General features: G+C 36.3%; 1 protein-coding gene across 2 annotated transcripts in view; it reads left to right on the top strand.

The window, feature by feature from the left end:
- The window catches only part of lingo2 (leucine rich repeat and Ig domain containing 2), a 157,946-nt gene extending 138,716 nt beyond the window's left edge, over window positions 1-19,230 (top strand). For both annotated transcript variants that reach the window (XM_086157981.1, XM_086157982.1), the window contains one exon: window positions 16,022-19,230. In XM_086157981.1, coding sequence (XP_086014107.1) covers window positions 16,034-17,875 — 1,842 coding nt within the window. In that variant the 5' untranslated portion in view covers window positions 16,022-16,033 and the 3' untranslated portion in view covers window positions 17,876-19,230. The remainder of the gene's footprint in view (window positions 1-16,021) is intronic.
- Window positions 19,231-22,124: the final 2,894 nt, after the last annotated feature.

Genomic DNA, 22,124 nt, shown 5'->3' with positions numbered 1-22,124 from the left:
TATGTGTGTGTCTGTATAAGAATATATGTGTGTGTGTGTTTGTTTGAGTGTGCGTGTGTGTCTGTGTGTATACATACACACACAAATATATATATATATACATATACATATATATGGGGGGGTGTATGTATATATATGTATGTTGGCACTGCAAACACTGTTCATATTTAGAATAATTTGTAATTACACTGTCATTATTTCTTATCAATACATATCTAAATGCACTGTGGACAGCAAAGTAAGAATTTCAGTATACGGGGAATCATGTTTCCACACTATAAATATGACAGTGAACACTTTTAATCTTGAATTTTATATTTCATGTTAGAATCACTTTTGCTGTTGCTATTCTAAATGCTTTTATAAATATATATTGATATTACAAATTTAGTGAAACCAACAATATATTTTCTGTCTGCCCTCAGAAATGGCTATTGGCTATTTGGCATTATTAAGCCAACTGACCCTAAGTAGTGTGCCCAGGTTTCCAAGGGTTGAGACAATTGAAAGACTGAAAATCAAGAGTCAAGATCCATGAGGTATCTACAAATACTAAGTTTGGCAATATGCATCCATTTGTGTGTGTGAGTTTGCATTTTTGTGAGAGAGAGACAGAGGAAGGGAGAGTATATCTTCTTCTTCTTCTTCTTCTTTCGGCTTTTCCCGTCAGGGGTTGCCACAGCGAGTCAACCTTCTCCATCTAACCCTATTCTCTGTATCTTCCTCTCCCACACCAGCTACCTTCATATCCTCTCTCACTACGTCCATAAATCTTCTCTTTGGTCTTCCTCGAGACCTCTTGCCTGGCAGCTCTAATTCCAGCATCCGTCTACCAATATATTCACTCTCTTCTCTGTACATGACCGAACCGAACCGAAGGAAGGGAGAGTATATATAGGTGTTTATCTTGAGGTGTTATCTTTGAAAAATAAGTTAAATGAGGTTAATGGAAATATTATGCTGTATGTTGGATTTGAGTTTTGTTTGGACTGGTTTGTGGTCATTATTTAACAAGATTTAAGGTGTGGCCACAACATCAACTCAGTGATGGTTTCATTCCTGATCAGTGCCTATAAAATACAGCAAAGTGCAGAGCATTTCTTGAGAACCAAAAACAGGATAAATATTCTTTATAGTCAAGTCAAAAGAGAGACCATATGGTACACTATTTATTCAATTACCTTATGTCAAATATTGTAAGTTTCTTTAGAGCTTTGGTTTTGTCGTTACATTAGATAATTCATTTATGACTTTGTGGCTTTGGATATTTTTTGTCTCCTAAAGGCCTTTGCAGACAGAAAGCTATAAAAGTACTTTTTACTATTTAGACCAATTGTTTTTGTATGGGGAGAACAATGCTGTTCAAATAAAAACAGGCACTCCTCTTGCTGTGCACCACTGAATTTACCAAAAAATTCAATTTATTTATACTTTGCCTCGTTTGCTGTTGACCTTTTGAAACACTAACTGTGATAAAACAGTCATCTATAAACACAACAAGGAACCCATTACCAAATGAAGACGAGAAAAATTATTAACAACAGAGGGGAATTTCTCTCTGAAACTCCCCTTTGAGCATGTTGACTTGCTAACAATATCAATTTTTTTTTAGTCCTGTGGCCACCCGAATTCTATTACGTGCTTAGACCTACCGTAAATATTTGTCTGACACACACCACAATAGCCGGACTGTCCAAACACATCACACCTGGGCTGATACTGCATGTTCTGCTCCCTGCATGAATCGAATGATCACTCCCACCTCCTATGTATCCATACCAAGTAATTTAAGAAGAATTTTAATATTAAACAGTGAGAGAACTGTGACATGTGTTCCCACGGTTATCGAGAAGGCGCCATACTGTGCAAAACACTTAAGACATGTTGTTATTTTGGCAGTTATACTTGAAAAATGAGGTAGATGCCTTATTCAGTCTCTGTTTCTATCAGTTTTCCCCTCCCTCCTTCCCCAGGGGAGAAGGAGAGCAGGAAATGTCTTTTAGGTTATTGCAGCAAGAACACCCACCAAAAGATTGTTGGCAGAGTCAAGCTGATTCTGATGGTCATTGTTCTTTAATGAACCTCCAAAATGTGAATTGTCTTTAGCTTTTGTTGCATAATTTAATTCCCAATGGAGGCAGTAGAATTTTAATTTAATATGTAATGTTTTATACACCTTTCCTCTCTACATTGTATAGGCAGGGATATTTCCACCAACCAACAAAATACTGCTCATGCATTTATGCTTAAGCTACTGTTTGTGGCAAGGTGTTCTTACTGGGATTCAAAGTTAAATGTGTATATACAGTATATCATAATATGTATATATATATATATAGATGCATATAGATATATATATATGTATAATATAATTTTAAGTATCACGCATACAGAACATATATATATATATATATATATATATATGTACTGTATATATATATCTCAAGAGAAAATGAGAAAAGCAGCAGCACAAGTGCATTATAAATGGATGCTTTCTAGAAGAAGTCATTTAAAAAGGTTCCATCTCACTTTCTGTTTAATAATAGTTTTGATATTGAATGTCATTTCTAAAACCAAGTAGTCCTGGTTGTTCTGATGGGTTTGTATGCAATATTATTTTCTTGGAGGCCCAACCATTATCATGCTCCCTCTCCCTCTCTCTCTCTCACAGATACGCTTGTGCTCACATACAGACACACCCGACAAATATGCCTCTATAACCATTCTCATTTATGGAAAAATAGATACTTGCTGACAGTGTACCGCCATAAACACAAGTGTTTGATCAGAGCGAGAGATGGCAGTCCGGGCATCATTTTTGACCACAACTGATCAAAAACTCTCTAGCACTCAAGGCACCAAAGCCTTATCCCTTAAAGTGTCAAAACATTCTTTAATTATTCTGCACTATATCAGCACAACTATAAAAACATAACCTATCTATAAACATAAAAATAAGGAATCAGGAAAAGCTCAGCAGTCTGACACATCAATGAAAATAACTGCATTTGATCATACCATGAGTTTGTGTTCATATATCCATTCATCATCAGAAACACCAGTGGCATCCAAAACAAAAACTACATTTTCCAACACATGAAATGGATTCAGATTTGAATCCTTGGTCAGTTACAAACAGGGCCTTTTAGTCACCTATATGGCATTTATTTGAATGATGAAAAGAACACCCAAGTCTAAATTCCTATTTCTTATTCCTAAATTAAGAGTAAGAGTCTACTGGGACTCTCTTGTCCTGTAGGGACCCAAAAATAAAATATAATGATCCGAATACCTTTGTTATTATTCCTCTAAAAGGTGTGGATTTAATGCTTGTTCAGATGGAGGGATAATATTTTGTTTATGGATCAGCATATCAACAAGGCAAACAAGTACTATATAAAAAATAAAAAAAATAATAATTTTGTCAGTTTATCTGCTGCTAAGTTGTAAATGATACTGGCTAAAGCTTCACAATTCAAAGTGGATGGGACAGCAATGTCAGTCGCTTGTCCAAAAACTACAACTTTTGGCTGTCAAAAAAGGAGATAAGGAAGAAATTAAATTTCAGTGAGTTTTAGTTCGAAAGATAATATAATTACGAAACTGAACAAGCAGTGTTTGAAGTGAGATAAACAGCATTTAGCACTCTGCATGTAATATTGCCAAAGATGAGAGTCATCAGGGCAGCCATTTCAAAGTTCTTTATCCATCCCAAGGCTGTTGGTCTGTGAAAACTCTAGGTCACATCGCCCAATCAATATTTAATAAGGCTTTGTGATCATTTTATGGACTGTAATACCGCTGGGTAACCTTATTGAATCGCTGATAATAGCAACCAATACAGTAACCAAATCATTCAACTGCTCCCTTTTATTTGTCCTCTGAGAGTTCATTACCCCTTTTTTCAGATAAAGTTGCCATCAACTGATCCCTGTGAAATAATTCTCAAGAGAGGAGCCAATCCTTCCATGAAGTTTGGAAGAACCCAACAAACACACACACACACACACACACACACACACACACACACACACACACACGCAAAGTCACTCATATCAATATATTAATCTACCCAAATCATAACAGAACACTTTGGCAGTTAACGTTCGGCAATCACGTTGCATTTGTGAGTTGCTGCTGTAAAGCCAGTATTGCATCCTTTATTGTCAAAGGTAGACTCCTACTAATTATATGACATTATTGAATCCAGCATGTTGCATTTAATGTAGCTGTTTTTTTTGTTTGTTTTTTAAGATTTATTTTTATTCAAAGTCAAAAAGAATGCTATTTGAAAAAGAAATAGGTTATTAAAGGCCACTGAGAATAGAAAAAAAATGATGATGAACAGGCACACTCACTCATTTTATATTTAAAACTTTATAGATAGTGATGAGATCTTCCGGTGATCCCTAGTTTTATTGTTTCACTGAAAGGGATAATTTATTGATCTGGAAGGAGAAACAACCAGATGAACAGAAATGAAAATGCCTTCTCATTCAAAAACAGATAACAATCCTTGAATTTGTTCCACATTTGAATGGTCTGAGCTCTTACCAACAAATGAATGAAAATGTGACGAACGTCATTTGACCATGAGAGGCCTGATCGATCGGTTGTTAGCAGACATACCTGAAAGCAAACACGTCACTTGGACTGATTGTGATCAGAGCCTGTGTTGTTTTTGGCAGCCATTTTAGATTTAGTCTAATGCTTATTCATTTAGTCATTTTTTTAAATTTATTTTTTTTATTTAATTTCCATATGTTATAGTTTTAGTCAAGTTCTAGTTGACAAAAACTCAAAGGTCTTAATCTGGTTTTAGTCAGTTTTAGTTGGGGAAAAAAAATGTTTTATTATCGATTTCGGTCAATAAGGTTAGGAGATTGCTAATGCACAGAAACGCTTTATCTCCATGTATCTTTTTTTTTTCTTTGTACAAGAGCGTCACACATAAGGTGTGACAAAAGCAGCGCGTTCAACACAAGTTTAACACATTGCAACACATTATCAGCTTGTAGATTGTTTATTTTCACCAATAATCACAATAGTAAAGGAATGGTCTTAGACATACAAGGTTTCTAGCCAACAGCAAATGCTTTCTGATCTAAGGATTATGCATTATTTACATACTGATAAAGAGGTAACACTGTAATCCATGTTCATGACTCCAAACAAGACAAAAACAAAATCATTCTTGCTTTGGCTACTGTTGCTTTATTTCTGAGAATTTGCTGAAGGGCAATGAATATACACCTGGCCAAAACATGAGGCACACACATGCTCAGCTTGACCCTGTCTGCCAGTGCAATTAAGATGCATATTATTTTTAAAATTAAACATCATACAACCCCAGCAAGTCTGACTTATATTAGGATCCTGCGGCAAAGGCTGCTAGGATAGATTACTGAGCCCTGTTTTTTTTAGACTACCAGGTTTCTCTATTGGAGTTCTCTGTCTTTGGGATCTGGTTTAGGAAGAAAATAAGAAGGGTTACTATTACCCTATCTTTGTATACAACGAACACCTCCCGCAAAGGTTTACAGGTGAATACAAAACAGTCAAATGTAGGTCAGAGTACTATCATGTTCAGAAAATAGAATGGTCTTAACTATATAACAAGCAAAACAAAAAATGCAGCTTATAAACCCACCCTGTGCTTAAGCCTTCTGATCCTTTTTTTCTGAATAGCTGTCAAAATTAGACACATAGGAGTCAGCAGTCTGAAATGGTAAATATTCCTGCATGCGTCAGTCTCTCACTTAAACATGTGACAACACATTACATTTGTCAAAAATCCCTTTATGTTCTGCACGTACAGTAACGTACACGTAAGCTAATGAATTGACATTGGCACAACAAAAAGCTAACTTTAACCTGAAGTTAGTAGCCCATTTGTTGTTATGATTTTGGTTGGACAGGTTTGCATGCTGTATACATGCGTGCATAGATTTTTTTCAGGGATTCTCCTGTTTCCTCCCAAAGTCTGAAAATTTTAAACAGGTTACCTAAAGACTACATACTTGAACTGTTAATATGAGGGTGAGTCATTGTATGCATCCATATCTGGGTGTGTGACTGACAAGTGGCCTGCCGAGAGTGGACCTGTCTCTCACCCAATGACAGCTAGGACTGCCTCCAGCAACCCTATGACCTGGAATGCAGGCTAACTGACATGGAAAGGTAATGATTAAAAAAAAAAAGTTTGAAGTATACAAAAAAGTCGTTTGATAAAAAATCCTATTTGATGGCTAAAACTTTCAGAGAAAAATTCAATCTTGCACCAAAGTTGATATAAAGGACTGCATTGTCTTACACAATGGGCTGCAGAACTCTAATGGCATTGAGCTCAATGGGCTGTGAGGTCAGAGGCCAACTCTATTGATGGGGCATTGTGAGAAAAAGAAAACCAAAGCGGAGCAAAGAGACAGAGATATAGACACACAGAAGAGCAAGTATCTGACACACAGACAGTGAAATATAACAGTGTCTTTTTTTATCCAGGGCGGATATACTTTGATTTCAAGAGAAAAAAAATGAGATGTTTTTTACTTACATCTTCAGACAAGTGGATCAAAATACTGTTTGGACATTGAAGAGAAACATTGATATGCAAGACCTGCATGCTCCAGCATTCTGAATAATTTTCCTGAGATTAAAATGTTACCTTTGCATTTACGTGCCTCTTTTGGATACAAGAACAGAAATTCATACATACACCTTCAGCAGATATTAAAACATCATGCTGTACATGAAAGAGGATGTTTTCTAATCAGCATGATGTGTACTTGTCTTGTTTCATGTTGAGGCAACGGCGCATATTCTCAGCATAGCATTTGTTTCAAGCGGATGCACTTTTAGCAATTAGAAGTATGATGCTTTCATTATGCTTCAGTAATACTGTTTATCGTGCTCAGAATTTCCGCTACAGGCATTTTTAGAGTCAGCAGTACATGTCTCTCTTTATTATGTATGATTTTTTTTTTCTCATGTCATATGTATTGTTTCTTGCCCAACCTCCAGCTCCAAAATATTTCCTTTTCTGGCTTCAGACTCTGGCTGTATATTGTTTGTGCATTTGTGTGTCTGTCTTTCTGTGTGTGTGTGTGTGTGTGCTGCATGTGTATGTGTGTGATTGTGTCCCTTTGCAAACATTTGAATGTAATTTCAAACCAGGTATGTTGTGTAAGTGGAGAGGTTAGTGATCTGCCAACCACTAACTCTGTAGTTGAGTCATAGCAGGGCAAACTGATGAAACAGAAACTGAGTCAGACACAATGTAGACTGCCTAGACATAAAGGCAGCTGGAGGGAAGGTTTCTGGCGCACTCCAGCTGCATGCTGGTTGTGTGTGTGTGTGTGTGTGTGTGTGTGTGTGTGTGTGTGTGTGTGTGTGTGTGTGTGTGTGTGTGTGTGTGTGTGTGTGTGTGTGTGTGTGTGTGTGTGTGTGTGTGTTGGGGGTAAATCCACAAGGGTTCTCTGATGTCCACACATTGCACTAACAGATGCTGCAGATGCACTTTTTTTCCAAATGTTCCAATTTTCAATATCGCACAATGAGCACTATGGATCAATTGCAGACAAGTAAGAAATTAAAATCAGTTTTGGTTCATTCATTAAACTCTGTACACGCTTTAGACCTATTGCAATTTTTTTTGGCCCCTTACAATATATTTTTAATAATAAAAAAACAACAACAGGATAAATCTGGAAGAGAACTGAATACTACAAACACAAGTTTGGCTTCAACTAGAAGGTTCTTAAATTTCCTGCAGTTCTACTCAATCCTGTATTCCTGGTCACTGCTCTACTCAGCATTTTTTTAACCAAAAAAATCAAGCTGCTGCATATATATATATATATATATATATATATATATATATTTTTTTTTTTTTCTTTTTGTTTAATCATCCACCTCCAATAAGATCCAACAATATTGATATCTTTGAAATGTCCAGAATTTTTGTGAAAACTGGAAGTTTATGATCAAATCCTATCATCCTAAGAATATTTAATGACCAAGATCTTAATGTCACACCAGTATCAAGTATTGATATGACATGGTGGACCCGGCAGCCATAACTAGTGTGAATCAGTTACAAACATGAAACATGAATTCTCTGGTCTACCTTGGTCACTTGATGGGCATCCATTGCTTCTGTTATGCTTGCACTTCTGTGCATGTGTGGCAGAAGCCACTGGTGTTGCCCTGCAAGATGCCACATACTCAGCCCATTCCCATTGTTGATGAAGCTTTCTGAGTGGACAGTAAGTATAGAACAAATATCAGTCATGGCAAGTCATGGTGATATAGTTCATAATATCACAAAAATTATATTTTAATAGCATTACATTGAAACATGTCACATGTTGTATTATTTAATTTTAAATCATGAATAGCAAAATAATGTAATTGTAGATCAATGTTTGTTAATGTTCTCAATAAGGTTATCAGGTTATCAATAATCGTCAAATCCCATCATGGCAACTTGACCTGATAATGCAGCGGTCAAATTTAGCTGATTTTGTGCTGTATTTTGAACTAAAAGTGACGAGGGGTTTCTATGTCTATCATGTTTTCTGATGCATCGTTTTGTTTGGTTTGGTTTCGTTTGGTTTTAATTTTCTTTAGTTAGGGCCGTTAATCAGAGGAGAGTTACTTAGCAAGCTACGATATATTTGATGTTTGTGCAACACACTACCTGACACTAGGCTATATAATGGTGGTCAGTTTGCAGATGGTGTATCTACAGTATTTCTTTATATATGTGTTTATTCATTTATTAATCAATAGTGTATGCTGTGATTAAGAAACTACGGTTACTTAATGAATGTTGTTTTTTTTTTTTTTCTGGGTGTAAAATAAAGACTATCAACATTATTTTTGTGATTAGTGGCATAGAGGAAGGATGAATCTGTATATTTTGAATTTCAATTGGTATATTCAAGTCACAGTAGAACTCATCCCCTAAAATGAATTGTCTTACTTTTTCATTTCTTTTTTCTGTAACTTTCCCTTGTTTCCCTGAGTTCCCTGAATGTTCCATTCATGGCAGATGCAGATACTTCTCTCAAGAGCAGTCTGACCTCCTTAAACAACAGAGCCTCTATAAATAGCTAGGATTGCTACAAGACATTGTCCATTTCCAAATTCATCAGTTTTACAGTCATTAGAACATTGGATTAACTCTCTTCCATGTGGGATTAATGTGGAGTTAATTTTGATGGGGCTATTATGACTCTTTCCTGAAAACCAGGGGTTATCAGACAGTAAAGAGGAACTCACTCAATCTACCAAGTTTATCTCCAATTAACACAAATTAAATGAGCTTTGGCTTCACTCTGTAAGCCAAGCAGAAGGGCAGTTTGCGCATGGAAGCCTCTTATTGCCCTTAGGCTGTTGAACTTCACTCTTAAGGGCTCTCGATCCCGAAAAACCCCCAGCTCGTGTGACTAAGATTGCTTTTCGTGTATGTATCTGCGTGTGTGCGTCATGTGGAATCTAATTAATAAAAATAGTATCAGATTTGGTTTAAATTTCTCAGTGTTTTGCTCTGTGGCTGATCTTATATTTATGTTTCTTTTTTTTTTTTTTTTTACAATTTGTAATTGTTTTATTTTTCTATCTCTTTTTGCTTAAGCTGTTTATAGCTCATTCATTTTAGGTCACTCCTCACTAATGCCTTTTGTTTTATTTGCATGAAGTCCAAATGACAGAGATTGACAGATTATTTTCTTTAATTTTATTTTTTTATTTTTTCCTCTTAGGCTGTCAGAGTCTCTTTCCTTTACAAAGGTCCTTTAAATAATGAATATTGCAAAGAGCATCCCAGTGTCTTCCTTCTCATTATCATGTAATTAGATTAAGTACTGATGCTCTTTTTCAAATTTGTGAGCGAACTGCACAGTTTTGCAGTGATCTAGCCTACAAGTTATCATTTTTCCGTCAGGGAAGGATCATTGTACAGATACAAACAATCTTCAAAAAGGATTATCATTTCATGGATTTGATCCTTGTGAGGATATTTTTATTTATATCTTCTAATGAAACATCAAAGTGTACTTTTTCTCCAAAATAACTTCTCTGTTAAATTTCTGCAAGTATTAACCCTGTCTTGACAGCTAAGAATACAACGATCCATTATAAATAACAATGATTTTATGTTGCCTGTTGCCCATTTAGTTGTATCCCGCATAGACATAGTGGTGTTATGATTTAATCTCTGATTTAGCGACATATTTTATGCATTCTGAGTTTTATTCATTCCCTACTATAGGTAATTACAGTGTTTGTTGGGTGAGGGTAGCCATGTCAAATGCAAATGCAGAAATAAATGTTGCATATTCACTCACTGCATGATTACACATAATATTGAATTAGTTACTGCAATATCTCTTAATCGACCCTGTTTCTTTCCCTGGCTTTTTCTCAAGCTCTGAGAGGTAATTTTCCTCCTCCTCATTCCATTTGCTCTGGTTCCTCCCCTGTAAATGTATTCCAAGTCAAAATATGAACATTTGACACATTGATTATGCTTTTTAAGGGGTGTTGATAATCGCTGGGTAAGGAAAGCAACTGTCTCCCAAAACCCAGTATAAACTCAGGGAGGCTTTTCTGTTTGTGAAGGAATCACATTATGTGTGATGATCAGTACCAGGGGGTAGCATCAAACACAGTCTGAAAAGCTTTCCAGAGCAAATAGAGGCAGGCCAATTTCACAAGAGGCTTTTTATTGGTTGCTTGGACAGAGCCCAAGTTGTTATCTAAATCCTCAAAGTACATGTTCAAAATAAGGGATGCTTTGTGAGAATTGAGTTTACAAACTCACTGTCCAGAAAAATACCAAAGCAAAATGGTTTCACAAATACAGTTTAAAGTTCTCAAGGGCAGATACTGAGTAATTAGTAGGTTGTTCCAGCTTGGAACAATGGAATAAGCAATTTACTTGTGTCTTATATTAAATATATGGACAATAAAAGAACATCACACACTAATACCTAGCCATTTTACCAACTTGCCAACATTGAAAATAAGCCATAATGACTCAATGGCTAGAATTTTACAAAGATAAACCCTAAAAAAAAATTGATACATTCAATCCATTCATTCAGTGGGTGAGTGCTAAAGTGACATTTCAGAAATGTTAAAAATTACGTTGTTTTTTATTTACTAAATGCTTTCAGATTATCTTAAAAAGTGATTTTGTTGATTTGTACTGTATACACTTGGCATGCTTTTCGATAAATAGTGATAAAACTTATGCTTGAACATACATATATATATATATATATATACATATATATATACATATATATATATATATATATGTACTGTAATTTTCGGACTATTGCACAGTCTTTGTAACATGAGATATTTACACAAAAAGATGTTACAAAGACTGTGTTTTTTGAAATTTTAATGTAATACGTACGGTAAATGCTTATTTTTCGAAACTGCACATGTAACACGTCTGGTTAAAAAAATAAAAACACAAAAGAAAAGTCATTGGTAACCATTGTTATCCTGCACACTAAAGCCACTAAAGTCGTCCTCTTCAGTGTCTGAAATTAAACAGCGCCAGAATTCCTCACTTCCTTAGTCACACACTTCCATAGTCTCTCTTTTGTTGTCGCTCTGTCACTTGTGTAAACCACACGCATGTACTCTGCAGTGTCTGTCTAATTTCATGGGTCCGATGTGACGAATCATTGTTTAAGTTACAGTGTTCAAAGTTTGTGACAAAAGTAGCGGCTACCAGTATGAAATTATTGTACACACACACACACATATGTGTATATTCCAAAAATTTACTCACATAATTGTACTGTACAAAATAAAAAATGAAAGTGAACATTGAATGTATTCTGACTGCATTTGGAATCATTGCAACCGATCGTGAACAGTGCAAAATTTGGTTTTCTAAGGTCACTTGGTCGAGAGGGCCATGTACAAAGGTGAACAAAACTTGATTTATTTGCTAACAGATTTCAAAAAGTTACTGTCATGAAAAATAGTATTTCCCAAAAAATAGCACTATGATATTTTGTTACAAATACACATCAATACAATAAAAATATGTGTGTGCGTGCATGAGTGAATGAGTGAGTGTGTGTGTGTGTGTCAAATAAGATACTTTTGATGAAACATGACTGACATATGCAGAACTTTTCTCTTTCTGGTCAAGAGGACAGGAGAACATCGTCATTCTTACTCATCTTCTTTTTAGACAGCCTCAAGCGGTTGTTGAGAGTCGAGTTAAGAGTGTCAAGACTCTGCATCACAGGACTTGCATGATTCGATGATTTCAATTATGTGATTGGAATTGAAAGCAAAATTGCGGTTGACGAGACAAGTCATGCATGATTTAGATATTAGTCATAGATCGTGAAGTCTTGATTTCACTAGGAAAGGATTTATGTATGGAGCCGTATGTGATATGATGTCAGGCAACCTTCGCAAAGCCGTAGAATTGCTGCTAACAGATTTAATGCTGAGTCAGAACCATTAACTGTTATCATCCCCCTCTCAGGACACCTAACCAGCATTACCTTGGATCAATAGTGTTCACTATTGAAACACCCTCAGGTTTCTCTGGATTTACTTCTTTGCAAAATGTGTATAAGTTTGTAGAAGATTGTAAAAAATAAACAGACCGGTAATGCCATTCACATCGTCCTTGACTAAGAGATGAAGTTTATAGTTTTTGTTACTGAAGTATAAGATATCTTACTGTCATCCTTGTTCCAGTCTATGACATTGCTGGGCATCATATTCAACAATGACTTTAAATATAAGCCTTAAGTGAAAGATTATTGAAGAACTAACTAATGTTTCAAGAGTCAGCACCCTCAATACCTCTCAGACATGTCACAAAAATAGCATGGATTACATTATGGTCAGCATGTGAGAAGAATCAAAACAATACTAAGATGTAGAGAAAGCTAAGACTAAAGAAAAATATGTTTGGCATCATATCAAAGGAGCCGCCTTACATGAAAGGGGAGGCTGATAAGAGATGAATTACTGATATCATTCCTCACCAGTTGATTTCCACACACCTATGACCAGCAATCATGCTCAGCTGGGTGCTTCATATTGTTATTCAAATGCAATTCAGGGGATCTGATTACCAGGAATACAAATACACCGTGTACACATAAACTTAAAATGCTACATGAGGATCAAAGCTCATGAGCACAAGCAAGCTTTGAAATCAGGGCAGTTGTTTGCTAAGTAAATACCCAGATGAAGACATTAAATCATTGCTGAAGGTGAAATGTTTTAATGGAAGGAATGAAGAAGGGCCCACAAGAAGTATGCAGTGATTAATCTTTTGATTTGTATCTTGTGACCTGGAACAGTACCTCATAAAAGACTTTGGTGTGCATCTGCACATTCTCTTATGAAATTTAGTTGCACATCCACATTAGATCGATGCATGTTCCTGATTACAGAATGAACCATCAAAAGTATTTCTTCATAGAAATCTAAAAGGGATGCAAATTGCAATCCCTGCTGTGTAAAATTATATTTGACTCTTTACTGGGCTTAACAGTACTATCCATGCAAGAACCAAGGAGAAGAAAACCTGTGGAGCGAGTGCAATAGGTTTTCTTCCTCTGCAAACCAACTGTGATTAAATCCAAATATGGACCTGGAATTAAAATGAACAAATAAATGAATTAATAATATATGTCAAGAAATAGTAGACGTTTCTTATGAGATGTTTTACTGGTGAGATAAATGAGATGAGATAAACTGTCATTGTTTTTGTTTTTTCTTGCTGTTACTGATTCTCTTAAATAAAAATGGTCTGCACGCTTTTCCTCTGTATACTTTAAATAGCATTTGATGCCACTAATAATGCAACTGGGTCATGGTTTACTATGCATCTCTGTCGGGACAAAGAGGTCACATCAATGTCACAATCTTGATCTGATTCAACAGTGACTGTAAATATAATTTTTTTTTTCTTCAGGTTTATAACATAATTAAATTATGTATTGCATGGATTCCAGATATAAGGCTTTCTTTCTCATGACATTGCATTTAAATTGTAGTTGCAATTCTGCCAGATGTCTAAGAAACATAAAAAAGTAAAAAATAAACATTACTGCTTTTCACTTCATCATCAATGGGGAAACCACCTACCCATTGACCACTGAAATTAGACATAAAGGAGCATCAAGACAGGGCAGCACTGTGGTGCACTTGTTAATGCCTCCACATCGCAGCAAGAAAGTTTTGTGTTCGATCCCAACAGGGTGTGTCTGTGCAAAGTGTGAATGATCCTCTGGGTTCCCTGGTTCACTCCCACAGTCCAAAAACATGTAGTGGGTTCACTGGAGACCCTAAATTGGTCGATTATGTGAATGAAAGGCTCAGTTGTTGTATGTCTCTATATGGAGTGTGAATGCGAGACTGAATGGTCACTAAGTCGCTTATTGTGGCCCTGTGATTGCCTGGTGTCTGATCCGGGGGTGTCGCCTGCCTCGCCCGATGACAGCCCCCCGTGATCCAGTATCCTTGAGCATATATCGTCACGAGAATGACTGATTTAATAAATAAATAAATGAATGAATATCAAGACAGAGCAGAACGAGTCAATAAAATTATATATAACATAGAAATAATGAACGCATAAAAAGAAAAAAATGAAAAAAAAGGAATAAAGCTCCCTAGTGCACAGCTATTAAATGCGCTATGTGCCATGTGAAGTCTGCTGTGATTTTTGGACATTTTAATTGACTTAATAAATAAAAAAAAAAAGCATTACTCTATAAAATGAACAGTCTCTCATTTAAATTTCTATGACAATCTGCAGGCATGTTAAGTGCACCTGGGAAAAATTCAGGTGATTTCTTTCATCCTTTGGGTTTAGAGTAGTCCATGACACGCTAAATGAGGCAGAGATTGTTTGCAATACTGTCAGCCTGTCACACAGTGGGCTTGTAGGAAATGCGTATTTTCTTCACATCCAGCATCTAGCCCTTATATTAATCTTAATTGCATGTTTCCATGTTTTTCCAGGAGCATGTAAATATCATATGTACATGAGTGTACAAGAGACACAAACGCACAAATATCAGCTTTTAATGTATGTCCTAATTCCACATACCTGTGGGTCACACAACATTTTGACATCTTTCACACAGTCAACCCAGGTGAACATACTTTCTTGAAGTAAATAAAATGTTTTTTTTCTGATAAGGAGGATCTTGAGGATTGTAATATATATATATTATTATTATACACATATTTGCATGCATAAAATGTAGTTATCCAACTCGTTAAAGCTTTTTTTTGTTTTTGGTTTTTTTGTCTGTTTGTATAATATACTTAATTTTTGTTTCAATAGACAGAGTTTGTGTATGTTTCACTTACAGGGAAGTTTTAGCCACTGAACTAAATTATAATGGCTGAATGGAAATCAGTTGATAACTTCAAACAGCCATGTTGGCGACCAGTCTCACCAGCTTGTTATCACAATCCCTCAGAGGCTAAAAGAGAGAAAAAAAGAAAATAATTTGGTTGCCCAAGTAATTAGTTCTGATAATTTCACATTTCAGTAGTTATGCCTATTGCTGGTATTCATCTTAAAACTTCTCTTTCCTAGACATTATAACTAAGTAGCTGCAAGTTATCCCTCTTGTTTGCTTTGCTTCTACAAATGTGTTGCTTTCTTCTTTATTCTCCCTTGTTTGTTTTGAATGTCTAATATCTGCAGCAATTTGTTCACAAAGTATCTCTTGTGTAATCATTATGGCACTATGTCTATAAAAGGTAATCATGTGCTTTTGTTGACATGCAGATAGTATTTCGAGAATGCTGCTGCACAAAAATATCTACGGATAAGAAGTGCGGAAATAAATAGAGGATAAATTTATTTTTCTCAGTAGGTTTTTAAGTATCTAAAAGAGGTTATTTATAGTATTAAAATGAATTTCTTTTGCAGGATTCTAACTACCATAAGGACCAATCAGTAACCTGCATGTTTTTTCTTTTTTTTCTTCCTCTCTTTCAGAACTGTGACAGGATGGTTGACTGTCTGAGCAGAGTCATGCTGCACACGGTCATCTCATGCTGGCAACCATCCCTGGGCCTAGCCCTCGTGGCTGTCTTTGTAGGTTCCACTCTGGGATGTCCCTCACGCTGTGAGTGCTCAGCACAAAGCAAAGCAGTTGTCTGTCATCGTAAGCGCATGCCCACCATCCCAGATGGTATTCCTACTGAGACTAGAATCCTTGACTTGAGTAAGAACAAGCTAACAATGATCAACCCAGATGACTTTGTTACCTTTCCTGGACTTGAGGAACTTGACCTCAGTGGAAATATTGTCAGTTACGTTGAGCCTGGAGCTTTCAATGCTCTGTATAGTATGCACTCTCTCAGCCTGAAGAGCAATCGTATCAAGCTCATTCCCCTGGGGGTCTTTACAGGCTTAACAAATCTTACGCGGTTGGATATTAGTGACAACAAGATCGTCATCCTACTGGATTACATGTTCCAGGACTTGCACAATCTAAAATTTTTGGAAGTAGGTGACAATGATCTGGTTTACATTTCTCACCGTGCGTTCAGTGGACTACTAAGCCTGGAGATTCTCACTCTCGAAAGGTGCAATCTTACTGTTGTACCCACTGAGGCTCTTTCCCACCTGCACAACCTTGTCAGCCTTCATCTACGATACCTCAGCATCAGCACTTTGCACCCTTACTCATTCAAAAAGTTGTTCCGGCTGCGTAATTTAGAAATAGATAGTTGGCCTTCACTTGATCATGTGCCACCCAATGCCCTCCATGGCCTCAACCTGACCACCCTCTTCATAACAAACACCAACTTGTCCTCTTTCCCTTACCAAGCACTGAAGTATCTGCCCTACCTGACACATCTAAATCTGTCTCACAACCGCATCAGGCACATCGAAGGAGGCATGCTGATGGAACTGATTCGGCTTCAAGAGCTCCATCTGGCCGGATCGCAACTGACCATCATTGAACCACATGCCTTCCAAGGTTTGCGTGGGCTGAAAGTCCTTAATGTCTCTCACAACCGACTGGAAACACTTGAAAAGGGTGTTTTTCAATCTCCAGAGGCTCTGGAGGTCCTACTAATTGACAACAACCCCTTAGTGTGTGATTGTCGTCTAATGTGGATTTTACAGAAAAGGCATTCCATCTTCTTTGGGGACTCACAACCAGAATGCAGTACACCGGAAGGTATCCATGGCAGGCCTTTCAAAGAGTTTAAGGAAACTCTCTTGTCTTATTATGTTACCTGCACAAAGCCAAAAATTCGAGAGAATAAAACACAAACAATTACGGTCGATGAAGGTCAGCAAGCAATGTTGCACTGCACTGCTGATGGAACGCCAAGACCCACTGTATCTTGGGTATCCCCACGTCGGCGTATTCTGACAAGCAGAAGTCATGGTCGCGTTACTGTCCATAACAACGGTACACTGGAGATCAAGTCTGCAGAGGTCCAAGATAGTGGTGTTTACCTTTGTCACGCCTCCAATACTGCTGGGAATGACAGCCTGATGACATCACTGGCAGTCAAAAGTCTTGGATCCCTGTACGCAAACAGGACCCAGTACTACACAGAGTCCAGCAATACCACAGCCAATGGGACATTTGGTGTAACCCTCGGTTTGGACCTAAAGACAATTTTAGTATCAACAGCTATGGGTTGTTTTACATTCCTGGGAATGGTCCTGTTCTGTTTCCTGCTCCTTTTTGTTTGGAGCAGAGGGAAAGGAAAACATAAAAACAACATAGATGTGGAATATGTGCCTAGGTCAAAGTCAAATGGCACCAATATCGACTTGGCAGAAGGACAAGCTGGTCCTCATCGTTTTAACATGAAAATGATGTAACTTGTTAAATATCTGGATTTTCAGAATCTAGATTAAGGAAATGCCCAAAGTTCTTCTTTTTATTATCATTATTGTTCTTATTTTATTATTCTTTTTGAAGTAGGACTACTAAAACTACTGCAAGTTGTGGTAGCAAAAACTTTGGGGCTTCATAACAAGATGAGCCGTTCCCTAAATCACAACTTGATAACTGTTTGGATATTGTGTTTCAAATACTGAAATTAAAGACTGAAAGCACGGAGGACTACGTGTAACACAATTGCCAGTGGGTAACATCTTCAGCTTGGATGAAGAGTGAAAAATGTTGTCAGGAAATAGGTGTCATTTATCTGATTTTTGAGATTTATATGTCTTAAAAGAATACCCTTCAATTCTGGGTTAAAACTAAAGCCTCAGCTGAACCATGTACAGTACAAATTTGTATGTAAGCTATTAACCTTTATTGTTTATTCCTGCGCCATGCTTATCCACATGAACAAATCAATGAAACTGACCATAATTTCCTATGTTCAATACTTTGCATAAGTGTACCTAATGCTTCTTATGTAGATGCACTATATGTACATACTCATTCAAAAGAACAATTCATAGCAATATCCATGGGATGCATTACCCAAAATTGATATGACGCCATATGTTCGGCACGATCATTCTCCCGACTTTTGAAGTTTCTAAGGATTCAGAAAGGGCTTCTCTAAGTGATTATGTGTCCTTGCTCCCTAAACTGACATCACTATTAATTATAAACATAAATAATTTACCAATGGAAGTATAGTTTAAAAAACAAAATTACATTTTTGATAAAGACAGACTGATGAGCATTTTACAAAAACCTGTTTTCAATCACTTGTCAGTATCTGGCATATTTTGGGGGGGGGGGATTATTATAAAAATGCGCTATTATTTATCAAGGTACATGAATCATATTTTTGTCCTATTGTTGTCTCTTTCTCTTCCTTTAACCCTACCTTTGTTGAATGGCAAAATACTGGTGTCAATTTTGCTACAGTGACATTTGCATCATTTCCCGGGCGGGAAATTTGGACTTTGTTGTGGTAGTTCATTTTGTTGTTGAATCATTTAGATGTGAATTTTTTGAAATAAAATAAGAAAAAAATCAATAAATGAAAAAAAGAAAAAAATGTATGTCAAATAAATGAAGATGTATTTGTACCAATGAGTCTGACTAGTGGGCTATATTATATTCCTAATTAGGTATGTTGAATTGGTTTAGATATCCATTGCAATTGTCTTATTAGTTATGAATTAGTGACGAAACTATTGGCATAGCAAGAAATTGTTTTTATATATTCATTCAGAAAAACCAAACCTTTTGGGGACTTTGGATTCAAATTGCAAGAAAATTAATAGGTTATCATTATTAAAGATTAAAATTACTCTGTATTGTAGAGTGGTCCATGGTTATATAACTCTTGTAAAATACCAAACTGCTCCAACAAAACTTTTGTATGGGACAATCTTGACAAAAATCAATAAATGTTCACATCATCAACTATTGAATTTTCCACAAAATGGAGAGTAGTTTTTGTAAAGGCCAGCTCTAAATTTAATATCCATTTGGATGTATTTAAGAGTGAAGAATGAATGAAAGAATGAATGAATAGGATAATTAACTGAAACATTGGTTCGATGAAACAACAACAAAAGTGATAATAATACCTATACATTTAAGCTGAAATGTAGGACTCTCATTAATTGAGACGCCTCCCGTGTTTGTAGATTGGCAAATGGAGGAGATGAAGAAACTTTCCCAACTCAAAAGAGTGCAACCAACACTTCTAGCTTTGGCTGATAAACAGGTTAATAGACAGACATGATTTTTGCCGTTGAGTGATTCGGTAAGTCATTATAAATCAATATTTTTTTTTCTAAATGCTTTTGGTTGACACATTGCTGCTGATCTACATGACTTTCAAAGATATGTACCCACAACATTGGATTTGGTATGTAATTTGTGCACTTGTATCAGTACAAGCATGCATGCATAACTTGGATGTTATTGAGTACTGTTTATTTCATCGCAAAATATGAAAGAAGTATCATGGTTTGATGAAACAGCTGCCGTAGAGTATCTTACTAAACTAAGTTGTTGACACTGATGTTGAACTCAGAGGTTGTATATAGTTAAAATTTGCTGATACAATATTTTCAATCGAGGAAAGAGTCTATTCATCCATTTTCTCAAACACTGACCCAGATCTGACCCTATACTCTCTGCATAACAGAAAAAGCATATCCAAGGAAACTGAACGTACTTTTTATCATTTCACTTTCTACTAATACCAACATTGACTTTTGAATAAGCACACATTTGTCAGTCTGTTTTAACCAGAAACTGATTTAAAAAATCTAGATTGTAATTCTTATTCTTTCTTCCCATAATTAAGTTTTATTGCAAATGCATGTTTTTCCAACATATTTTAAATGACACAGGTAGATTAAATTTATAGATTTATAATAGGGCAAAGATGCAAAAATATTATTTTGCAATAAACTGTGTTCTGAATTAGATTTCTAAATCCACATTACATTCTGCATACTAATACTGCCTCCCATTTCACCTTTCCTGTTTGCTTCGCAGAGCATCTTTCCCTCCCTTTTGTGCCGACTCATTGAAAATTACACCGAATCATAACTTTCAAAGCCCGCAGCCCTGTCTGTCTGTCTGTCGGTCTGTCGGTCTGTCTGTCTGTCCATCTATCCATCCATCCATCCATCCATAATTGTTTTAGTTGAATGTAACATAGGTGGAAACGCCCCCATGGCGGTGTGGTTTTGCACACAATATTGGCTTACAAACTTTTAAATTTAGTCCTTGTCAAACCAGCATCTTTACGTCTTTTTTTTTCTGCATCCAAATCATTTAATTCTACATCAAATCTTTTGTTGTTGCTTAATATATCCCACTCACAGGCAGGTGTTGTTGTAACTCGATATGCTGTACAGTATAATTCAATTCATCTGTCAGTAGTCAATATGCAGTAGCTGTTAGGTGTATGTCATGCATCTTAGTCTACTATAAACATTTGAAAAACAAAAGAATTGGGGGGCAAGATAATGCCCATTGTGATACTGGTGTTCCAATTCCTCATTTCTTGGTTTAACAAGATCATTATGGGTGTTACATATTAAAGGACCTCTGGAGATTTTGTCATTTCCCCTGAGGTCATATGAATACCTTTATTATATCAAGGGAAAATCCATGCTTTATTTGCTCAGTCCATGCACATGAAACACAGATAATTATGTGTGTATAATATACCTCCTGTATTAGTAATCCTACCAAAACATTAATATTGAAGATATATGTTATTTTTTAAAGGACTAGTGTTACTAGACTGATATGTATGGCCTCAAAAGAATCCTCTAAGAGACTGAGAGATTACCGTTAATTAGATGAATGAATGACTGAATCAATCAATCAATTAATCAATCCATCCATCAATAAGCCAATCAACAAAGCACTTAATCAATAAAATGAATTTGCATCTCTCAATTAGCTACCAAAATATCGTGGACAAAGCACATTAACTGTGAATCAATGAATCCCCAATGAATCCCCAACATCTCATTTAAAATTTATAAAGGAGATGAAAATAGAATACCCATCTTCTCTGTTCAACACAAAAAAGACTGGAAAACCAGAAGCATCAAATCTATACATTTCCTGGCTTAGAGTCCAACGCTACTATGTTTCTATGTCCAGTTGGTTATAGAACTCAAGTGATACTTAAAAGAACTGCTACTCGAGAAAAAAAAATTGAGCCATTTGCTTTGCTTTAAGGAGAAAGTGGAGTCGGTTATAGCAAGAATCTGGGTAACAGACTGCTGGTAACAGTGAGCCAGCACGATTTGGGCTGTGTGTGCTTTCATTAGGTTTAGCTTTCATACTGTACGCTCCCTGGTGTGTTGCTGGTCTGCCAAATGAGCTCCCATGCGAACGGAATCATGTTCCAACCTGCTGTCCAGGAATTTTGACTGGCTAAAAAAGAGAAGACACACATGTGCATCCATGCATCTTCTCCACTCAATTCAAGGAAGACCTAATATATAACAAAATAAGATCTTGAAAAATCACAAAAGATAGGCATTGGCAGATGTATACTGTTTGCCATTCATCACATTATATTGGATCTGAAAGTAAGAACAGCTTCCTTTGTCTTTGCCCATAAAGCAAGGTAGATTTATGGGACCGAGAAGAAAAGAAAATAGTGCTTTTTAAACCCAC

This window comes from Fistularia commersonii, chromosome 13 (genome assembly GCF_037954325.1).
Source record: "Fistularia commersonii isolate RoL2024-O1a breed Wild chromosome 13, RoL_Fcom_v1.0, whole genome shotgun sequence".
NCBI lineage: Eukaryota > Metazoa > Chordata > Actinopteri > Syngnathiformes > Fistulariidae > Fistularia > Fistularia commersonii.
Note: the sequence above shows the minus strand (reverse complement) of the source record. Positions and strands in the feature narration are given on the sequence as shown.